The following is a 22373-nucleotide window of genomic DNA, read 5'->3' on the forward strand; positions in this document are numbered from 1 at the left end:
GTAATCAGGAGAAAGACCAAGCCATGAGTAGAAGCTTGGAACTTTCAGCCCCACCCCTCATCCTCTGGAAAGGGGATAAGGACTGGAGATTGAGCTAATAATCAATCATGCCTACATGATGAAGACTCCATAAAAGTGCCCAAGGTACAGGATTCAGAAAGCTTCCAGGTTGGTGAACACATCCATGTACCATGAGGGTGGCACATCCCAACTCCACAGGGACAGAAGCTCCTGTGCTTGGGACCCTTTCAGATCTCACCCTATGTACCTCTTCATCTGGCTGTTCATCTGTATCCTTTATGATATCTTTTATTTTATAACAAACTGGTAAATGTAAGTAAGCATCTTCCTGAGTTCTGTGAGCTGTTCTAGCAAATGATCAAATCCAAATAGGGAAATCATGGGAACCTCAGATTTGTAGCCAAGTTACACAGAAATTGTGAGAACCTGGGGACCTACTACTTGCGACTGACATCTGAAGTGGGGAGCAGGCTTTTGCGACTCAGCCGTTAACCTGTGGGGTCTGCACTATCTCTGGTAAGTGTCAGAATTGAACTGAATTGTAGGACACCCAGCTGGTATCACAGAGAATTGCTCGGTGTGGGAAAGATTCTGCCCACCTGGTATCAGAAGTATTGTGAATATGGTAGCAGTGTGAGAGTAAAGGAGAAACACACAGGAGTGTTTTTGTTTTCCTAGATAAACTGACATAAACAGGAGTAAAGGGCAGAATTAAATTAGTCCCGGTGAATTCAAAGCAGATAAGTGGACATGATGAGGCTGGTAGAGGGTGACATGGGTGTATGGGGCTTCCTCTTGTCCTCTACAGACAGAGAAGAGGAAGTTTGAGGAAGCAGGGTATCAGCAACCTATGAACCCTGCTTATTTTCTCTCAAGATGGAGACTGAATACCTAGGAGAAGGGTTTGGTCCCAGTGCATGGATCTAGTTTTGACCCTATTGAGAGAAGGGAAAGATTACTTCAAGAGTCAGGCTCAGCCTTGATACCTGTTGAAGAAAGTGGACTTCCAGAGAATCCAGAAGTTCTCTGTGACAACCAGATGCCATGTCTAATCGATGAGAATACAATGTATCCCTATAGAACCCAGCCCAGGGCATGTCCTATAGTGAGGAGCCCAGTAACTGTCAGTTACACAGACATTCTACCCTTCCTTTGCCCAGAGATGCAGTTTTAGTTTACCTTTAGTTGAAAGAGCTAATTCTAAAGATAGTAATTTTACCCATAGACCATCAGGAAGCAAACTATTAACTAGTTATAAAGAATTAATTCGATGTCCCTCATGAAATAAAATCACACTATATGTAAACCAATGGGGCCAAGTTAATCACTTAGTAGGTACCATAACTTTCATTCAAGTGGGTTACCTTTCAGTAGTCATCTATGCATCCCCTATCCATCTTTCCATACATCCAATTTTACTGGGTGTCTGTGCTCCAGATACTGCACAAAGCATTGGTAAGGAAACTAGCCATGCTCTCTATCTTCATGATGTTTACAGTCCAGTGAGGAAGAGAATCATTGACCAAGTATTATATGTATGATGAATGCTATGTGGTCAGAGTTTTCCTGAAGAATATAACAAGGGGACCTAAGTTTTAGCTATCCATTTGCCAAGGATTATCTGAAGCCAAATTTTCAAATCCCAAAGGACTGATATCCTGTAAACTCATTTCTAGAACTATTCCATCACGAGAACTATGAAGACTATAGCAAGAGAGTGGAGTAGCTACAGCATCAGGGAAACCTGACATTCTCAACTTCTTAAGCAAGTTTCTTGTATTCACTGTTTTAGGGCATAGTGTCTTCTGTGTCCCCTTCCAGAACCTAGTTTAAGGTTCACCACAGAGTGTGTCAGTATCATGTAGGTGGATTGAATTGTGCCTCAGCTTTTGCAGCAATGGGATTGTATTTTCTCCACAACTGAAGTCTTAGGAAGGACCTCATATATAGCTGCTTTTCTAGAAAAAGAAGTGTGCAACCCAGGGCATGCCCTTGCTCTCCCCACCTATGAGATAGGTTTCTGCACATTCACAGGGAGCAACGGTGAGGCCATGACCTCTGAGCTCGGCTCCAGTTGTGTGATGCTTTGCTGAGACAGTTTCCTTCTGCTGCGTGAGGTCAGTCGTTGTCTCACTTTTCAGATGAATAAAATCCACTTTAGATACACAGTCAGAGAAAGTTTAATTGCTCTTTGTTCACTTCATCTTGTTAGCTACCTGATGGCTCATTCTAAGCTTCATCTCACGATTGTTAGAATCATCCCAAATCATCCATTGGCTATTATACCGCATTACTAACCTTGCTGTACTTTATTTAACATATCATTTTATGCTGCTTACCAAAAGCAGATTATAATATGGTACGTCTATGCTATTTAAAAATTATACTCACTGCTACTTGGTGGTAAAAATAATCCATTGATATTTCGAGGTTTGCTGTGATAAAAGATACAACTGATCTTCACGCAACCAAGAGGCTGAGTTTCCCAGAAGCATGAAATGCTGCAGTTTTGCTAGGCAAAGGAGATGGGGGAAATGAAATGAGCAGACGCCATATTCAAAATAAATACAGTGTGCTACAACACAACACAGTGTGACAAAAACTATTGCAATTACTGCGTTAGGATTATGTGTGTTTCCTGGGTTTCAGTGTTTCTAAGCTCTGCTCTTTAAAAGATGCAATAGATATTCCTAAAACATATTCCTCCATTTTTCTAATAATTTGAGAAAAGTGCAAAATGCCTAAGATTAAGTAGTGGAAGGAAGAATCACTTCTTTTCTAACGTGTTGTAAGAGTATAGTTCAATATTATTGAAGGGAGACTCATTTAACAATCATGATGAGGCTGAGTAATTCTACCTGCATTTCCATGTGTCTAAATCTGCAAAGTGGATCTAAACATTTTCCCTCTCTCCATAATGAGCACACAGTGTCACTGCCAAGGGCCTCTTCACAGTGTCGGAATCGGCACTGGGAACCCTACAAGAAAAAAGTAAATAGTGTAGAAAACTCAGCATATTAACGTTAGTGTCCAACACAGGTTGCTAGTTAATTAAAGGAAATATGAGTAGATCAAATTAGAATCACAAAAAAACACACTACAAATATAAAGCCATGTCTAAATTTTAGCAAATTAGTCTAATTTTAGTGACAGATTGATAGATAATCTCATGATTAAATAGTACAACACGCCACAAGTTACTGATAAAATGCTATTTTTGTTATCAGTTAATCCATATGGCTCACTAAGGATAAATATATGAGAGACCAGTGATATTCTTGACCACAGTCCAACGACAGAACAACCTCATTTCTCTTTCTGGAGAAAGCCAGAAAAAATTTTGTTAAGAATCAACAGCCATATTCTAATCACGGAGATGATCTTTATTAATTAAACTTTTCATTAGATAATCTTTTCTTGGTCTATGGAGATACTGTTAAGTGTGTTTATATAGGGAAAATAAATGTAATTACATTATTGTGGAATTTTAAGTGATTACCACATTATGCTGCATTATGTTAAATACATATGCTTTTGCACTTGGTCAACAAAGATAAAACAATTGTGCCAATACATATACACATTGACATCTTTATATACCAATAAATACAGATGTGGATTATTTTGATGGGCTGTATTATTAGTTTTTTACTTTTTATGTTCTACGTCTTTTACACATAGATCCACAGTCAGAAAAACTGTAGGCCATTGTCTTTTGGGCAGACAGGTGGGTAACATACAATAAAAATATTCTGTTAAGTTCTTCCCTCTTTTAACATGTTCCATAGTTGTTCTTTATCTTTTATCACCCTTTTACTCCTGTCTTCACTCTCTCCCCCTTTCAAACGTGAATCTGTGGATCTTGTAGTACAAGTTAGTGGGCAGGGGCTAGATAAACTGCTATTTGAACTCCTGGATCCATTACTTGTCCATAGTCACAAAATTAATACATTACTCACCCTCTCTGTGCCTCAGTTTCCTCATCTGTAAAAAGGGAACAAAATGCCCTCCTCACAGATTGCTGTAAAAATTATGTGAGGTAAGGTATTGTGACTGCTAGTATTTTAATTTACTCATTTAATTACTTTATTGAGAAATTGCTACCCATCGATCACTGTGCTAAGTACTTGGGTACATCGCAGTGAAACAGACAAAACTCTCTGCCCACATGGAACATAAATTTTACTATTATTTATCATCCCAGAGTTTAATCATAAGGTAACAGGCAATAGAAGAGAATCTAATTCTTACAGTCAAAAAAGTTGACTCCATTCAGGTTTCCTAGCAGAGATGAAACACTTTAAACCACAAACATCATGTCTTTCGCTGTGTTCATTCTGGCATGAACATGAAGCTCTAAATTTCTGCATTTACCTGATTTCATTGTGATCCATTAATCCTAATCTCTTAGATTAAAATTTTTTCCCATTTAACTTTATAAACTTTATATTTAGCTAATTTGTTTATATTACTTCTTTCCCTTTTTCCATGATATTAAATATTTGCGGTAAACTTTTGCTGTTACTTTACTTATACTTTTGACAGGGGAAAATTCAGCAATTGGGTTAATGAATTTCAAATAGGAAATCAGATTTATTAAGCTAAGTTTGATAGTGACCTGAATTTAACCCTCTGAATTTATATGACTGGAATCTATTAACCAAAACAGTATGATGTATCATATAACATTTGAACATTAGGAATTTGATGTCTCAAGGAGCCATAAAATAGGCAAAAGTGCCACTGAACATCAAAAAGCCAAACGCAAATAACTGGCATGTATGATGGTAGTTTCCAATAAACAATAATCTTAAATTATCACAGATTGTCTCAGAGAAATTCAATATATCAAAAATAGATGATAAGTTTTTACTTCAGATTTTAAATATGTAAAATATTTTGCGGGAAAATAGTAAATTTTGATTCAGCAATGCGAATTATTGCCATATCCTTCCTTCATTCTACTAAAAAGCTTAAGCATGTGAAGTACCATAAATTGTACAATATTTACCTTTATGCATGTGGAATTAAAAAAGAAATAGCAGTCATTTCCAACTTCTGCCATTTTCAACTCTCTTGCTGCTAATCCAATGTTTGTTAATATAAAAATTGCAGGAATGAAAATATAAGAACTATCAGTATGTAAGGGGGAAAAAATTTCTTTTCCACAGTCTTTCAGGCTATCAGTAGTATTCCTTTAAAACTGACCTCCTGTTGACAGTATATTACACAACAGATAATTCTTAAAGAAATTTAAATTAGAAGATACCTTCTCTAGCTTTGAAGAAATGTTGAAAGTGGTTGCTAGTAAGCACACAAACTCAAACTTCCAGAATTTTCCTCACTGTTACCTAATCCATTGTTTGCTCATCATAAATGACCTCATATGTAACTGTAGGCTAGTTTGCCTTGGTGTACGAGTACTGGACAGCATTTCTCTTACTGAATTCTAGTATATTAACCAATAAAGGCTAGTAAAAACAAAATAGTATGTTTTATCTTTTAATGTTCTGCTTGAATACAGGCTATAAACTAAGTTCATAATTTTATAATTAAAAATTAAGTATTTCACAAGTAAATAGCTATTTTCTTAAACCCTCTTATTTCTTGTATATATGGTTTGGAAACAAAACTAAAATTTTTAAATAGGTAAATACGCTACCTATATTCCAAGATAATAAATAAAATTACTTAAATATGTACTCACTGATATCCACTGTCATTCAGATAGTGATATTTTAATTGGTACCTGGAAATAAATCAGACTACTTATTCATCTTGTAGATATATTTCATTCATTTTTCATCCGTCATAAAAGGAGGAATAGCTGCTTCCTATAGCAGAAAGGTCCCAGAGTGTTCGCAAATTTTGAGGATTTGTTGAAAGCAAAATGAAGTACTCTGATTCCTACAATGAGACACTTCAATCAGCATTACTGAGGCCTTTCTTCATCTTAGTATCTTTACTACAAGAATTGGAACCTAGCAGAAATTAATAAAAATATTCACAGTAGGTGACGTAAAAGATGCTATAGAGATGACAGATTACAATAGATCAAAATGTACTTTTAAATTGCAATGTACTTTTAACTGGCAATTTAAAAGATACGGGTTCCCATTTTGCTTAAGTAAAACAGACTAAGTTGCTATGAACTTTCCGAATCCAATAATTTAGGGTAAAAATCTAGGAAATAAAATAAGAAACCACAATGTAGAAAACAGTTGTTCACATATAACTGTAAATAAGAGAAAATAAAAAGAACTAGGCAGTATTAGAAGAATAAAGAAGTAAAGAATAAAGATCTGGCTAACTTCTTAAAAATATTAGCAAAGATACATAGTAAAAGCTAATATCATGCCTTTTGTTTCGCCCTACCTTCTAAGTCTACAACAATGAAGAATCCATTGTAAGCACATGGGTTACTTGTACTTACAACCCTAAGAAATATCTTTAAGCGGTCTTGGCCTCCAGATAAACTCCCTCTCCACCTATGAACTTTTAGCTGCACTGGACCATTATTGCATGATTACATGTAACATCATGATTAAAGCCATTGTGAAAACCCATGTTTTACATAGGGGAAAGGCTGAAAAGATGTTTTTACCTCTTAAAGTTCATTGTGAGTCCATTAGACACAACAAAAACAGGTCAAACCAAAATGGGGATTTTTCGGGGGGGAGGGGGTCATTGCAAAGAACAGTAAATAGATTGTATAATTTGGTAGTCTTTGGAATGCCTGGAGAACTAATTTCTTCTTCTTCTTCCTTTTTTCTTTTTAAACTCTCTTTTCTTTTCCTTTCTTTATTCACTTCTTTCCTGTTGTGAAATTCAGTCTAGTCTTTCAGGGAAAGGTATGACCACACCCATGAGGATTTTTACTCCCTGTAATGAAGAGTATGGGAAATTCGCCTCTGCAGCTGGAGGGTAAGCCTGAAAATTCTGTAGGTATTTTCTGTTGGCCAAGGTAGACTCCCATTGAGTGTCTTGCATCTTTGGGGCATGCTAGAACACAAGCACATCAATCAGAGAAGAAAGTCCTTCTTCCAGCTTGTAATTCAACAACAGCACTTTAAGTACAGGGACTAGTAGTAAATCCTCCTGGTTCTTCAGGTTTATGAGAATCAGGCAAAGCTGCTGGCTGCTACCTATCAAAGCAGGAGTCCAGTTTATAGCTGTGAATTGGACCTGCGGCTCTCTCCTGGCTTGGACTCCACTGTTTCTGCCAGAGGCTTTGCTCCAAACATTGATGAAACCAAAGCACTGGAAATAAAGAGTGCTTCCTGAGGAATGGTTAGCCTCGCTGCTACTATTCAAAGAGCAAGTGGAATGTTTTGGAAGATGATCCTTTTTAAGAAATGACAGAATTTTGGACCTGGAAGATTCTGTGGCAGTTTGGAAAATGACAGTTGATAGTTGTGAGGGTTATTTAATTGTTGTCCCCTTGAGACCCGTGAAAAAACCTGCTTTTTAGGATTCCTCTGGAGGAACAAAAAGTCACTGGTGCTTGACTCTAAAATGCTGTTTTCAGTCCCAATATCTCACAGCTGGCGTCAGGTACTTTATTCCCCTTAAAACTTTTTTTTGGCCTTTTTGTATTTTCCTATGATAAAATGAAAGATAGCAAAAGAGAAAGTAAATACTTTGACCTGGCAAATCTCTGCGTCTCTCCTGCCCCTCCGAATCCAGTAATGAGAAAACAGTGAATTCTTTTTAGGGATATTTTATTCTTGGGAACCCCTTTATATATAGATACCTCCAAGTTAGACATAGTTATTTTATGTTCCAAGGGCTAAGTCAGGAAAATGCTGGACAGTATCATACTTGCAGATAAGACAGTTATAGAACTGAGACCTGGGCCTTGTCCATGCACATAAAAAATGGCGGTAGTCAAAACTCCGCTAGCGAGGACTACTAACTTCAATGAGACAGAAAGGCTAATATTACTAAATATTTTTTACTTTATGCAGTCATTGTCTTATCACTGACCCTCCAATATTCTTTTGAGCAGTAAGTCAAATAAAGCCGCAGTTGATCGACTACAACTACTTAAGCCATTTGGACACTGCAGGAGCTCATATTTAAGATAATAAGATTCCGATGAAAAAAACTGACATTAAAATATGGTTGGCAGTATTCATCAGGCTTTGGTTTATTCTAAAGCTCGACTTTGCACTCACTCCAGAAAGAACACGAGAACCAATTTCGACAATATTGCCGCACAATGAAGCGTAATCCAAACGGTTTTTTTTTTTGGTCCCAGGTGTTTTAATTGTAGCGTTCTCTAACATTCTTCCTGGGAAATCGGTTTTCATTCGGCCTTGGGACGTCTCTGGATATTTCTAAACGTCTACAGAGCTTCCCTCAAGAACTTATTAAAGAGAACAGGCAAGTTGGTTTCATCTGAATGGTGTTAAACCGCCGTCTGAAATGATTCATTACTTATAACTTGATATTATTTACTTTTCATAACTGTTACAAAGCGTGGTTAAAGTACACACATCTCAGAAACGGATCTTTATTCTTTCACTGTTATTAAGACCAAAGGAGACGCCCGCGAGCGCACACACGAGCTAACGTCAGCATCGGCTTCCGCACTACAACTCCCAGAAGGCGCCGCGGCTAGGAGGCCGCTTCCGGGCGTGCGCTCCCGCCGCACGCTCTGTGTGGTGGGAGGCGGGGGCGCAGCCGCCTCCGTGCCCAGGCGCCAAGAGTAGGTGGTTGAACTCCGCGGTCGGTGTTGGGGCCGGGTTGCGCGTCGGGACCCGGCGCAGTTCGGAAGCCTTCTCTGCACTCGCCTTCCCTGTTGGGCCCACCATGAGGCGCCTGGGCTCGGTGCAGCGGAAGATGCCTTGCTTGTTTGTGACGGAGGTGAAAGAGGAGCCCTCCAGCAAACGGGAGCAGCAGGTACCGAGGGTGGGGGGCCTGGGGCGGCCGCACGTGCCTCCGCCCGCGGCGCCGCTGCGTTTGAACCCGCCGAGGGCGCCCGGGTGCGATGGTGCCGCCCTGCGGCCCGGGAGCTTTCTGCAGGTTTGGCTGGGGGAGGTCTAGGGTCGGGGTCTCCTAGGCCCTGAGCTCCAGGTCCTTGGACCTTCTTGGTTGCAAGGGAGGGAATCTGCGAGAGAACTTTTCTGCTGGACGATTCAGACTTCCTTTTGCACTGGGAAATTGAAAACCCACGTCGTAAGTAATGTTGCTTTCTTCTCTGGTTACTGCCTTTTCGGGAAAACCCCTTAAGGATTCCCATAATCTCGCAGTCCAAGCTTTACTACTTTTTAAGAGCGTAGAGCATAGTGGCGATTTTGGAAGACTTGCTTTACCTGTTCTAACCTGGGAACCGATGGTAGTGTTGACAGCTAGCCTAATAGGTCACTAAAGATCAGACCTCAGGTGTTGTTCCCAGTAATTACCTAATGGTTCTGACTTTGGGTTTCCCATCTCCAGTTTTTCTATCCTTCCAGCACCGTGTCTTACACATAGAGGGCCCTTAGTAAATGCCGGTGAATGAATAGTCACCTGTATCAGGATAATTCCCTAACATATAGAGAAGTCCTTGATACCAGAATCTTCAGGTATCAGCTGGGTGCTTCCCACTCATCAGACAAAATCAGCCTGTTCGTTTGACGTCGACCCCACGCCCCTTACGTCGCTCGCACTGGCCGCCGTCTTGTCTTCCAGACTAAAAGACCTATACGGCCAAGGCTGCGCTGTTATCTCTAGTCCCAGTTCTAGGACCTGATACGCGGTAGGCACTGGATAAATATTTGTTGCATTAAAGAATGAAGCCTGGGGTCATTTCATGCCAGTTTTCCATTCACCTTGACGCTTTTTATCTTAGAACATCTGCTCTTTCCATCCTCTTTTCTACTGCCACCAGTTGTTATAGTTCTTAACATTTATGCCCTGCTTATTGCACTACTTGATTGTTCGTTCTTGCCACCCAGAATGATCATCATTACGTTCTTTCCTAGTAAAACCCCACAGTTAATACTCAATGTCTGCAGCAGTAGTTGTCAAGCTTTTATTTTGTAAGCCCTCACAAACCTATCCACGTGAAACACTCATCCTGAATAGTGAGTGGTTCAGCTGTGATTTTCAAGTTTGTATGTTGAGGGGTGGGTGTAGTTTGGAAAATTACCCTCCACCAGGAAAAATAAGCCCCTTCTCTTGTCCCTCTGCTCTTAAGGATAGCTTATAGTATTGTGTATAGTATAGCATCCAAATCCTTATCTGTAATTCAAGGCATCCCTATAATCATCTGGCCCCATCTGCTCTCTAACCTCACTTAAAGTGAAAGTCTATGTCATTCTCTGACTGTGCCAGGCACAGTCCTGTCTCTATACTTTTGCCCAGGCTATGCCACACTACCTGGATCACCTCTGGAATTTTTAATTTTTTGACTTAGACCTTCTCTATGAAATCTTTGATCAATTTAGTCATCCCAGTGATCCCCTCTACCCAGAAATTGTAAAGAACCACTCACTTAATCACTATTACTTTTTATACACACGTGCCTTGTTTTTCCAGTCATAGTTTAAAGTCTTTAATGAGAGGTAGACAAGGAGAACTTGTCTACCCCTTGGTATCTTAATGTTGTCCTTTGGACATGTCTGTAGCAAAGAGTGGTAGATAATAGATTCTTCTGGAGGGATATTTGTACTTATCAAGAGCTCTGTGGGCAGAGTAATCTCCCCCCTGGAGTCTTTGATAAATTTACACACACAGATTGCTGTTGGGCCAAACCTTGGTTCTGCCATCACAGATTAAGATTATATCCTCTGATAGCACTGTCATAAGTTAGTGATAAATCCCCAATCGTTCAGTTTTATCTTAAAAGTACTGAATCTGTAGCAGAATGGATGTAATTTCCTAAGTTTACCTGACTTTGAAACAGTACTTCCACTTATTAGTCTTAAACCTATCTACACCAGGATGATGTTGATACTGTGCAGTGTTTTTTTACGTTATGTGTGATAAATGTTACTTCAGATAATTTAGACTATAAAACAATGGTGTCTTTCTCAGAAATGAAAATAAATCACAGATAAAAAGTTGGAATCATAGAAACTGCCTTTTCCTCCATTCTTGATGCTCTTCTGGCTTGTCTTCCTGACAGTAGAAAAACCATAAATTAAATGTGCAAACAATTTACTACTGCTGAAGCTGAAACGATCCCCATCTCTTTTTCTCCTTAGCACTTATCATACCTAACATTGTCTTATACATTTTGTTACTGTTCTAGTCTTCTTGATTACAATGAAAATTCCACGAAAGGCAGGTGCTTTTGTGTGCATCTCTGTATTTCCCAGTGCCAAAGACAGTGTTTAGCCCATAGGAGGCATTTAGCAGATAATTGTCAAGTAACTGATTGAATACACTGCATTCCTGTGCTAGCGAGTGATGCAGCGCTGCAATCGACATGATTCCAGTGTCAAGCTCCTTATGGTGGATAAAGAAACGTGAATAATTACAAATCCTTGTGGAAAGACAGGTAGTGCTGTGATAACATAGAAGGAAGGGAGTGAATCATGAGACTTCATGGAACAAATATTTTAAAATTGTCTTGAAAGATAAACAGAAAATTGTCCCTTAGAACTAGTGAAATTAAGAACATTCCAGGTGCAAGTGTGTGCGAAGGCACAGAGGCTGTCTATCTTAAACTGGTTTTCTCTTTCTCTCTTTTAAGCCATTTAAAGTTTTGGCAACTGAAACTGTAAATCACAAGGCATTAGACGCAGATATATACAGTGCAATTCCAACAGAAAAAGTGGATGGAACATGTTGTTATGTTACCACCTACAAAGGTAAAATGAAACTATACTACAAAATAGTACTTATTTTTCTTAATCACTTTACAAACTATATATATGTGAAATGGAGCATTTGCTCTTCATAAACCCTTGGAAACCCAAGTATTATAATAATAATGAAGTTACAATTGTTATACTTATTATATCATTGTATCTTTCTCTTGGGGGAGGGAAGGAAGGTAACTAACAAACTGACATTGACTTCATGCCCATTAAAGGCCAGACAGTATGATAAATGCTTTATACATCTTACCTCTAATTTGCATGATAAGCCTCTCCATTTCACAGATATGGAAACCGAGGCTCCGAGAACTTAAATAATTTGTCCCAGACCTTATAATTAATGAATGGCTGAACTGGTAATAGAACCTAGGTCTGTCTGACCCTAAAGCTTGTTCTTCCGCTGATTCCATTGTTTTATTACTATTGGCAGTGTCTCTATTTCATTTTAATGTACTTTAAAAGAGCTAGAAACTCAAATAGAAGTTGTCAACTGTGTTAAGAAAATTGCCTTGAAAAGAGAGAAAGAAATCTTTGTGATTTCTTCTGGATGAAATTACCTCTCAATTCCAGTGAGAGAAAGAAGAGTTAAATGAGAATCAGACACATTCCTGGTATCAGGAAATCTCTTCTGAAATGCATTTTTTTCATTTTTAATTGTGATAATACATACATAACATAATATTAACCATTTTTAAATGCCCATTTCAGTGGTATATACAGCGCACATTGTTGTGTAGCCATCATCACCATCTACGTCCGGAACGCTTTCATCTTGCACAACTGGAACACTTTACCCACTAAACACCTCACCATCTCCCGTCCCTCCAGCCCTTGGTGACCACCATTCTACTTTGTCTCTATGATTTTGACTACTCCAGATACCTCATATAAGTGGAGTCATACAGTGTTTGTCTTTTTGTGACTGGGCATTTCACTTAGCATATGGTCCTCAAGGTTTATCCGTGTTGTAGTACATGTCAGAATGTCCTCCCTTTGTAAGGCTGAATAATATTCCATTGTATATGTATATCACATTTTGTTTATCCATTCAGCCATCAGTGTACACTTGGGCTGCTTCCACCTTTTGGCTATTGTGAACAATGCTGCTGTGAACAGGGTGTACAAATCTCTCTTTCAGACCCTGCTTTCAATTCTTTTGGGTCTATGTATCCTAAAGAGAAATTGCTGAATCATATGGTAATTCTATACTGTTTTCTGTAGCAGCTGCACCACATACATTCCTACCAACAGTGCACAAGGGTTCCAGTTTGTCCACATCCTCACCAACAGTGTAGTTATTTTCTGGGTTTTGAATAGTAGCCATGTTAATGGGTGTGAGTGAAATGCATTTCTTATGTTTACTAGTAAAAAGAACAAAACCAGAAATGACAATATAATTTTAATCTGGTTCTTTGTATTATTTCTCTTGATAGCTAATAAGTAATACAGAATGTCTGAACCAAACTGTAATGAATAATTTTTTAATCTCTGATTTATATCTTTGAAGGAATTGTAAAAGATTTTCAGGCTTTTATATTTATATTAAGAAACTTCACTGTGCACCATTATGTGATTATGTATAATGAAATTGGATTGCTAAAGAAAACTTAACAGGACTCAAAATGACAATGCTTACAAATCCATAGTTTATTACAGGTAAAGACAATACAATAAAGCAAGGGCATTAAAAGTAAGTGTATCACAGCCAAAGACTATCTCACAGCAAAGGGTCTGGAGAGGCCAGGTGAGCTCCTGTTGTCTCCCCACATCTGCACCCCATCCCTGAGGTCCTGGCAGGATGCACTTTCTCAAGTCAGGAACCACTGATGTATGCAGGGGAACCTCGGAAACAGGGAATCCGAAATGGAGTCTCAGCTGGGGATGTTTATATTTTGCTGGCATGAAGACCTCTTCCTGCTAAGTAACCAGCCGTAAGACAGAGCTCCAGAAGGCTCACCGAGACCAGGTGCAACTCATTAGTCTCACTGTTATCAATAAAGAGTGCTGGCACACTGCCCTGAAGCCCCTCCAGTCCAGGATTACACAGCAGCACTATTAATCAGCGTTTCATGGCTTGACCAAGGGTCAGAGCCATGCAGAGCAGCTCAGCCTAATGCCAGGTTTTCGGGAGTTAACCCTCATTGCAGATGGTTATAATGTTTCAGGGAAGGTGTGAATACAGTTACCTGGTTATGTTTCCATTTAGTATAGAGGTAGTTTCAGTTTCTCACAAATGCTAGTTACTAATAAAATATAGCTGTGGAGGGGGCTGGCCCCATGCTATAGTGGTTAAGTCTGGCACGCCCTGCTTCATTGCCCCAGGTTTGCGGGTTCAGATCCTGGGTGCAAACCTAAATTGCTCATCAAGCCACACTGTGGCGGCAACCCACATACAGAGGAGAGGAAGACTGACACAGGTGTTAGCCCAGGGCTAATCTTCCTCAAGCCAAAAAAAAAAAAAAAACAAAAAAGAGGAAGATTGGCAACAGATGTTAGCTCAGAGCCAATCTTCCTCACTGCCCCCCCCACCCTCAAAAAAGGCTGTGGAATGTCCTTATGAAAGGGTCACGTATTTACTTTTTATCTCATCCCCATCATTCTTTAACCAAAAACTTAAGTCTTGTGACAATATCAGCTACCACTCTGTAGGATGTGTCTCTTAGACTGCGTATTTCCCTTTGCCTTCCAGGGTTGCTTCTCTTAGGGGAGATGACCCTACTGGTCATTGAAAAGTTTCATTCAAGAGAAGTTTTATTGTTTGCCTCTTAATACTTTCTTTTTCTTTTATTCTTTAGGTCAGCCATACCTTTGGGCTCGGCTAGACAGAAAACCTAACAAACTGGCTGAGAAAAGATTTAAAAATTTTCTACATTCAAAACAAAATTCAAAAGGTTAGTGTTTTTTTTTCTTTTTTTTTTAGCTTTTCATGATTTAAATAGCATAAATTTGTGACTTATTTCTTGCTATCATATTTCTATATTTTATATCCTTCTGTACAATTTAAGCACTTTGGGGAAAGAAGAAAGTTACAATTGAAAATATCTTTATACGTAAAAAATATTCTTGAAAAATATTTTTAAACGTTTTCCTAACATTTCTGTGACTCTTTATAGTATATTGATTTTACTGAAACTATTTTATAAACTATTTACAAATATTTTATATATATATAAAATATATATATAATATATATATATAAAATGAATGACATTTTGATTTTGTCTACCTGAGAGACAAACATGTAATTTTATATATCAGGCACAATTCTCAAAGAATTATTAATATTTTTAATGATTCATTAAAATGCCACTGTTATATAAGTAGATATACACCCTCATATATTTACTCTATATATAATCTTTATATATGTATGTATTCAGTGCATTGAAAATTCATGATAAACCTACACATACTGGAACATTGGCTGGTTTACACTGTTACCCACTATTTACAAGTGGTAGTGTGTTCAAAATTGAAAATTTAAAGTGTTAGGACCCTAACCCTGAGAAGTGTTGTCACGTTGTGGAGGTAATGAATGGAGAATAATTATATGACGCCTGATATTAGGGGCTTATTAGCTGTTCCCACTTTGAATTTGTTCATTATTTTATATTTTTTAAAGTAACACCACATGTAAGATTATCTGACTCTTTTAGAATTTTTTTGGAATGTTGAGGAAGACTTCAAACCTGTTCCAGAGTGCTGGATACCAGCGAAGGAAATAGAACAATTCAATGGGAATCCAATGCCTGATGAAAATGGACACATTCCTGGTACTATGAAACCTCTTCTCAAGTGAAGTTTTGTGTTTACTAGTATAAAGAAGAAACGATCCATTCAATCAGAAATTACAGAATTTACTTTTATGGTTCTTCATAGTATTTATCTGTATAGCATGAAATTTCTGAGTGAGTCTAATTTTTGTTAAGTTTAGCATTTTATACCAAAGATGTTTCATATCGAGATGTCCTCTCAGGTTTATGATTTTTTTCTAGGTTGGGCAGTTTGCTACCTATAGTCTGAAAATTAATAAAGTATTGAGTGGGAATAGCCTTGAAGCTGTTGTCAGGATAGGCAATATGATTCTCATGTCTAAAATGAGATATTAAGAATCCTTTACCTTTTAGATTGGGGTTAACAAAGGGTGTGTATGTATAGTTTTTGTGAAGATCTTAGAAGAACATTTCAATAAAGAAAGGTGAAAATAGGTGTCTCACAAGTAGTTTTTCTGGGGATGGGAAAACTGAGAAAAGTGTGCTGAGTCAAAACCAGATTCAGGTTCAGTTCGACAGGCATGTCTTGAGTACCTATAATGTACAAAGTGCTCTCAGGTTCCAGTAATACAGAAATGAAGATCAGAACCCTTATCCGCAATGATCTTTTAGACATTAGGGGAAATCCACCAATAATAGTATGATTTAAGAGCAAAGCGGAAAGAATACACAGGGTACAGTCAGAGAAAAAAGGAAGAATTCTTAGTTCAACCTCTGGTAGTGAGAGGAGGCTTCTAAGGGGAGTGGACATCTGTACTGAAGCTTAAGAACCAGGAAGGTAGCTGGCTAGGAAGAGGGAGGATCACCTTAAGCAATGCCCATGAAGAAGAGAGATGGTAGTCTTTTGGAAATTTTATGTAACACTTCATTGGGCTTGAAATGTTTAGGGTGTGTGATGTTTAAGGGGACTATAAAAGGTGAGGCTGGAGACGTGGAATGGCCTCAGATCTTAAAGGGGTTTGTATTCCATCTAAAGGAATTTTAAGTTTATTCTGAAGATGATTATTAAGCAGGGGTACAGCAGAACTAAATTTAAACTTTTGAAGTAGAACGATGATAAAAATGGGGCACTTTCACTGGAGACTAGTAGACCAGCAGAGAGGTGGTAACAGTAGTCTGGAGGCGTACTGAAGGCCAAAGGTATGATGCTCACAATGGCATATATGCCCTAGTTTGTCTTTTTCTTTTTTTTTTTTTTTTGTAAAGAATTCTCCACAACGAGGAAGCCTATTTTGGCAACGAGAGTTAGGAGGGGAATAGCAATAACATTCAATAAATGTGGAATCAATAAATTGTTCAATAAATATTGGAACAATATAATAAACTGTGGAACACTTACTGCATATGTCTATTATCCCTGAAACTGGAGACAAGGTAGAGAGAAAACTTAATGCAAAAAAGGTTTTAATGCTGTGTTCTAGAATGTTGCTTAATTCTTATTGAAAAGGTGAATTTTCTAGTAAAAGAATGCTGGATGCTCTATAGTGAATAATCAAACAGGTTAATTCCTCAACAGAATAAAAAATGAAACCTTATGATTTAAAAGAATGAGTATGATTTAAAAAGTAGTAAAAGTATTAATGTTTCCACTGATTTTAAAAGTGCTGTGTGACAGAACATCCAGAGAATAAGGAAAGTTTACAACAAAAATAAAAATTACGTCATGTCTCAATCAAAAGAAAAACAATGTAATAAAAACCATTTTTTCTTTAAATGATAGGTTGGGTACCGGTAGAGAAAAACAATAAACAGTACTGCTGGCATTCCTCTGTAGTTAATTACGAATTTGAAATTGCCCTGGTCCTGAAGCATCATCCTGATGATCCTGGTCTTTTGGAAATTAGTGCAGTGCCACTGTCAGATCTCTTAGAACAAACGCTGGAGCTTATAGGAACAAACATTAACGGAAACCCATATGGTGAGTAAAGCCTTTGTCCTGTTCAGTGAGAGTAACTGTCATTTATAGAGAGAACTTCCAGGGTTTAACTTGAAAAACACACACACTCCAAAGAAATGACTAATAATGAGTTAATAGCTTCCTGGGATTATAGCTATTTCTATTAGTTTTAGGTCCATGGAGAAATTCATGCATGACTCTAACCATTTTACTAATCCAAAAGGTTGATTTTAGCCTCTCGTTCTTTCCTGTAATAATGTTATAGAACCACGTATCAAAAGTAATTACTCAAGTGTAACTTTTCATTGCTTTTTAAAATTTAGGTGAACTGAGCTGATTGAAAATCATGACGTGCTTTTCATGGCTAGGTAATTAGTTTTGCATAAATTAATAGCTAAGAGTAAAGTAAATAAAGAATTGCCAATGAGTAAGTAGCATATCAAGCATCAAAATATATACCATGCCGAATTGACTACAAGTCCTGAGGGCACTATGGAGTACATTACTGACAGGGGGATGAAAACAGACCCAAGGACATTAAAGCTGGAATAGCGAAATCCCATATAGAAATCAGAAGCAGACTGATTGGCAAGTGGAGAGAAGCTAAGCTGTAATTATACAAGTTATCAGATATGGCGTGGCTGTTTAGCAAACAATGAAAGATAATTGAATATGGCTAATGGTGTAGAGCAGGGGTTGGCAGACTTTTTCTGTTAAAGGCCAGATAGTAAATATTTAGGTTGTATGGGCCATACCTCAGAAACAGGTCGCAGACAGTACTTAAACGATTGAGTGTGGCTGTGTTCCATTGAAACACTTCACAAAAACAGGCATCTGGCTGGATTTGTCTGAAGGTCACAGTTTGCTGACCCCTGGTGTAGAGGACATGAAGGTGGAATTTGATTTCATGGGATAAGGTGCTACTTTTGAGTGAGAGCACTTGTCGTATATGTATCTGTCTTCAAGGAAATCAACTAAACTTTTTGGTAAATTTATTCCTAAATGTTTTTAAAGGCTTTTTATTTGGAGAGGTAAATTTTCTCATTCTTTTTCAAACTGTTGTATGGCTAATGGCAAATTTTTACCATTTAGGGCTGGGGAGCAAGAAGCATCCATTACATCTTCTTATACCACATGGAGCATTTCAGATACGGAATCTACCTTCCTTGAAGCACAATGATCTGCTGTCCTGGTTTGAAGGCTGCAGAGAGGGTAAAATTGAAGGAATAGTATGGCATTGCAATGACGGCTGTTTAATCAAGGTAGTGGCAGAAAATAGCTTGTGGGATTATGTTGTGTTATGTTCCTAAAACACAGTAGAAGTGACCCTGAAACACTCTCTAAAAATTGCAGTACATCTGATGTGCAGTGAAGAATTTAGTTTCCTCCTCTCACATGCCACCATTCTTTACATGATAAAGCAGTGTTTCCCAGTGGTTCTTCTAGACGTGCTTCAGAATTCAAGTGGTGAAAATGTCTGGAAACCCTGCATACTACAGAATCCCTTCTCGGAAATTCATGTTGCACATTACTGTTCTCTGAGACATCCTGTGCTAACTTAGTTTAACTCAGCATTTCCCAAACTTACTTTATTATAGAAGATTTTTGAGTTAAAAGAGTGCCAAGGTGACAACACTTAATATATACAGAATGAATTATTTTACACTTCGTACCCTCTCTGTCTCCTGGACTTATCTATTTGATTTCTCACAGGTTCCTAAAATTCATAATGTTCAAAACTGGACCTAATCTATCAACCCCCTGACTACAAAAATTTACTGAAGCCAGAAACTTAGACATCATTTTAACCCAGCTCTCCTTTACTTCATACATCCAATGATCAGTTCTCAAAGATTCTGATCTATTGAATCTGTGTACTTCTTCCCAACCAATTGGCTGTTAATTTTAATTTAAGCCAAGATTCACACTTGAATTATTCTATTACCCTTCTAAACATTATCTTTCAGTCTTACCCTGTTTTGCCCGTTCTTTGTATATGAATGAGAATGTTACTTCCTTGCATAAAGCTGTTTAGTGACATTAAGTTATTTCATGATCTGGCCCCTGCTTAACTTTCTGGAACTGCATTCTACTCCCACCTCCCAAACACTCACATTATATATGTTCTAACCATACTTAATTGCAATCGGAGCAAAAAACACCATTCTAGCACGTGATATTCCCTTTAGCTACAGTGCCTCCCTGCCCATGTTTCAGTTGGCTAACTTCTGTTCTCAGCAACAGACTCTTATTATTCATTAAATTTTTTTGGAGCCCCTGGTTATGTTCCTGGCATGTTTCCAGGTGCTGGCAGTACAGAGTCAACAAAACAATGTCTCTGCCATCATGAAGCTCACGTTCTAATGGGAAAGACAGACAATAAACAAGTTAATATGCAGTATGTCAGGAGGAGAACAGCTGTGGAAAAAAGAAGGGTAAGATAAAGTGGAGCCTTAAAGAGTGCCTGGCAGATGGTAGACACTCACAAAAAATATCTGTAAGTGAATGTAGATAATATAAGCTAAACCTAATACTCCTTTTTTTCTCTTTTCAGGTCCATCGCCATCATCTTGGTTTATGCTGGCCAATTCCAGATACTTATATGAACTCAAAACCAGTTATTATCAACATGAACTTGAACAAATATGACTATGCCTTTGATACTAAGTGTTTGTTTAATCATTTTTCAAAATTAGATAATCAGAAATTTGGTAGGCTCAAAGATATAATACTCGATGTATAAACTGGAAATGCAATTAAAAACCAGCTTTATTATTGTTATATTTCAATTTTGAATAGTCTGCCATGTTTAAAAGGTAAAACTATCTCAAGGTTCTTACTTATTGTTCAGTGTCTGATAGATCGATATGTCTTCTAGCATTTGAAGAAATGAATTTCCCAGTTGCAAATGTCTATTCAGAATTTTATTTAGAATCAGGAAATGAATTTTAACCTATGGACTTAAAAATGTACACAATAGTAGGCTCCTCAGCTTATCCAAAGGTTGGATTCTGTCCAATATAACTGGATAGTAATTTTAAAACAACAATTAAATCAATAATTGTGGATTATTTACTTTCAAAATTAAATAGGTTGAGCTGAATTTAATCTTGCTAGACATTTAACAACACATGACTCAACTTCATAACCTCATATATGAATATAATTTAAGAATCTTAATACATATATGTATAAAACTCCAATTTTAAATGTTAAAATTGCTCAAGTGTACCCTCATACTCTAAAAAATCAAAACATTATGAGTGTACAGAAATTTACCATAGCTCATTGCCTCTTTGATAGTCAGTTTTCTTTTCTTTCTTTTTTTTTTAGTGAGGAAGATTGGCCCTGAGCTAACACCTGTTGCCAGTCTTCCTCTTTTTGCTTGAGGAAGAGTGGCCGGGAGCTAACATCTATGCCCTTCTTCCTCTATTTTGTATGTGGGATGCTGCCAAAGCATGGCTTGATGAGTAGTGTAGACGTACCTGGGAACCAAACCTGTGAAACCCTGGGCCACCAAAGCAGAGTTCATGAACTTAACCACTGCACCACTGAGCTGGCCCCCCCCCAAAATATACTTTCTAATATGTTAAAAATTTCATATAATTTTATTTACTAAAATATTGCAGTTTAGGTAAAGGTACAAAGTACTGGGAAGGAAATCAGGTAGGTCAGAGACTTGCTTTCTTTCCAGATGGAATTTTAACTTAAACAGTTAATAAATAGTTAAGTAAAACTACAGTTATAGGTGGCCCTTAATAAATGGGAAAATTAACAGGACTTTCCTCTTCATCTTCAAACTGTTCAGAAGCAGCAACAGGACTGGTTAATTCAACTCCAAACTGTTCAGAAAGTTTTTTGAATTTCTCTTCTAAGAGAATATTTTTTTTCACTTCTTCCTTATAATTATACTTCAGATCTTCAATTTCTTCAAAGAACGAAGGATCAAAATTTTCCAGTTCTTTTTTCAGCTTTTTTATTTCCTCCTAATAGAAACATATTATCTTTAAAAGGTGTATGTAGGAATATAATACATTCTTTAGGTTTGAACTAAAGAGATTTAATTACAAACCAGAAGGCCAAAGGAACCTCAACAGTCAAATGTACTTATAAAGGCAGAAGTATTTTCTCAAGATTTTGTTAATAAGGTTTCATTGTACAGTACAAGTAACTAGTTAACTGTCAAATCAGATTATTTGTTTTGTAAATTATGTCTTAGTCTTTGATTAAATTTTATCAGCTCTTAATTTAGGGGGAATTTAATCTTACTCCAAAAGCGTACCAGATACTCCCAGTGAGGCAATCAAAAAGACTTGGCTATTCACAACGTTGAAGTTATTTTGGTTAAGACTTTTTGGTTTAGGCTTCATCTGTATTTTCTTTACAAATACCTAATTTTTAATGAATAATGGTCAACTTCTTATAAATGCATTTATGATGAGGGCAACTCCAGGACTTCTGCCTGGTTGAGAGTAGTTAGGCATCTGGGGAAGAGACAGTTTGACTTTGATGACCATTTAGAATAGCCAGCACTTAATTCTCCCATTCATGCTCTTTTGTTGTGTTTACAGATTCTTAGATAAAACATAGTAAATATCTTTTTAAGGGGACTACTCCTTAAAAGAATTTCAAACAGGAATAAAAGACTGTTCCCAATGTAACCCAAAACTTCAGAAAATATTAAAATAATGAGCTATATTTGTTACAATTAAAAAATAAATTTACTCTTTAATCCTTTCTGTTTGTTTTGTCTGAATTTTTTGGTAGGTGCTGTTTAATAAATATTTTTAACACAGATGAATATAATGAGTTTTGTAATGTCAAGGTCAAATATAAGTATAAAATGTAATCCCAGGAATTTATAGGATACAT

At 37.4% G+C, this 22373-nt stretch overlaps 3 protein-coding genes across 15 annotated transcripts in view; 1 reads left to right on the plus strand and 2 right to left on the minus strand.

Moving 5' to 3' along the window:
* The window catches only part of C4H12orf50 (chromosome 4 C12orf50 homolog), a 34812-nt gene extending 29726 nt beyond the window's left edge, over positions 1 to 5086 (minus strand). Inside the window, exons 1-3 of one of the 2 annotated variants that reach the window (XM_044743736.2) lie at positions 5033 to 5086; positions 2880 to 2999; positions 2413 to 2533 (exon numbers count right to left, since the gene is read on the minus strand). In XM_044743736.2, coding sequence (XP_044599671.1) covers positions 2413 to 2533; positions 2880 to 2999; positions 5033 to 5086 — 295 coding nt within the window. Of the gene's footprint in view, positions 1 to 2412; positions 2534 to 2879; positions 3000 to 5032 lie in introns of those variants that run through there. The other variant, XM_070508510.1, reaches the window with a different exon arrangement.
* Positions 5087 to 8633: 3547 nt separating this feature from the next.
* On the plus strand, positions 8634 to 22238 carry RLIG1 (RNA 5'-phosphate and 3'-OH ligase 1). 4 transcript variants are annotated; one of them, XR_001399353.3, is made up of 8 exons: positions 8637 to 8925; positions 11705 to 11822; positions 14627 to 14722; positions 15488 to 15604; positions 17325 to 17522; positions 18594 to 18763; positions 19806 to 19936; positions 20056 to 22238. XR_001399353.3 is itself a non-coding variant. In XM_044743792.2 (8 exons), the coding sequence occupies exons 1-8, from the start codon at positions 8836 to 8838 to the stop codon at positions 20242 to 20244; spliced, it is 1059 nt and encodes a 352-aa protein (XP_044599727.1). In that variant the 5' UTR covers positions 8638 to 8835; the 3' UTR covers positions 20245 to 22238. The 4 variants fall into 4 exon arrangements, 3 of the variants coding, with proteins under 3 accessions (XP_044599730.1, XP_014704968.1, XP_044599727.1); XM_044743792.2 differs by having other exon boundaries at positions 8638 to 8925; positions 18594 to 18713; XM_044743795.2 differs by lacking the exon at positions 19806 to 19936 and having other exon boundaries at positions 8634 to 8925; positions 18594 to 18713.
* Positions 21080 to 22373, minus strand: part of CEP290 (centrosomal protein 290) — an 87611-nt gene continuing 86317 nt past the window's right edge. For all 9 annotated transcript variants that reach the window (XM_070507033.1, XM_070507032.1, XM_070507030.1 and 6 more), the window contains one exon: positions 21080 to 21487. In XM_070507033.1, the coding sequence (XP_070363134.1) occupies positions 21257 to 21487 (231 nt within the window). In that variant the 3' untranslated portion in view covers positions 21080 to 21256. The remainder of the gene's footprint in view (positions 21488 to 22373) is intronic.

The sequence above is a fragment of the Equus asinus genome, chromosome 4, assembly GCF_041296235.1.
Source record: "Equus asinus isolate D_3611 breed Donkey chromosome 4, EquAss-T2T_v2, whole genome shotgun sequence".
NCBI classification, from domain to species: Eukaryota; Metazoa; Chordata; class Mammalia; order Perissodactyla; family Equidae; genus Equus; species Equus asinus.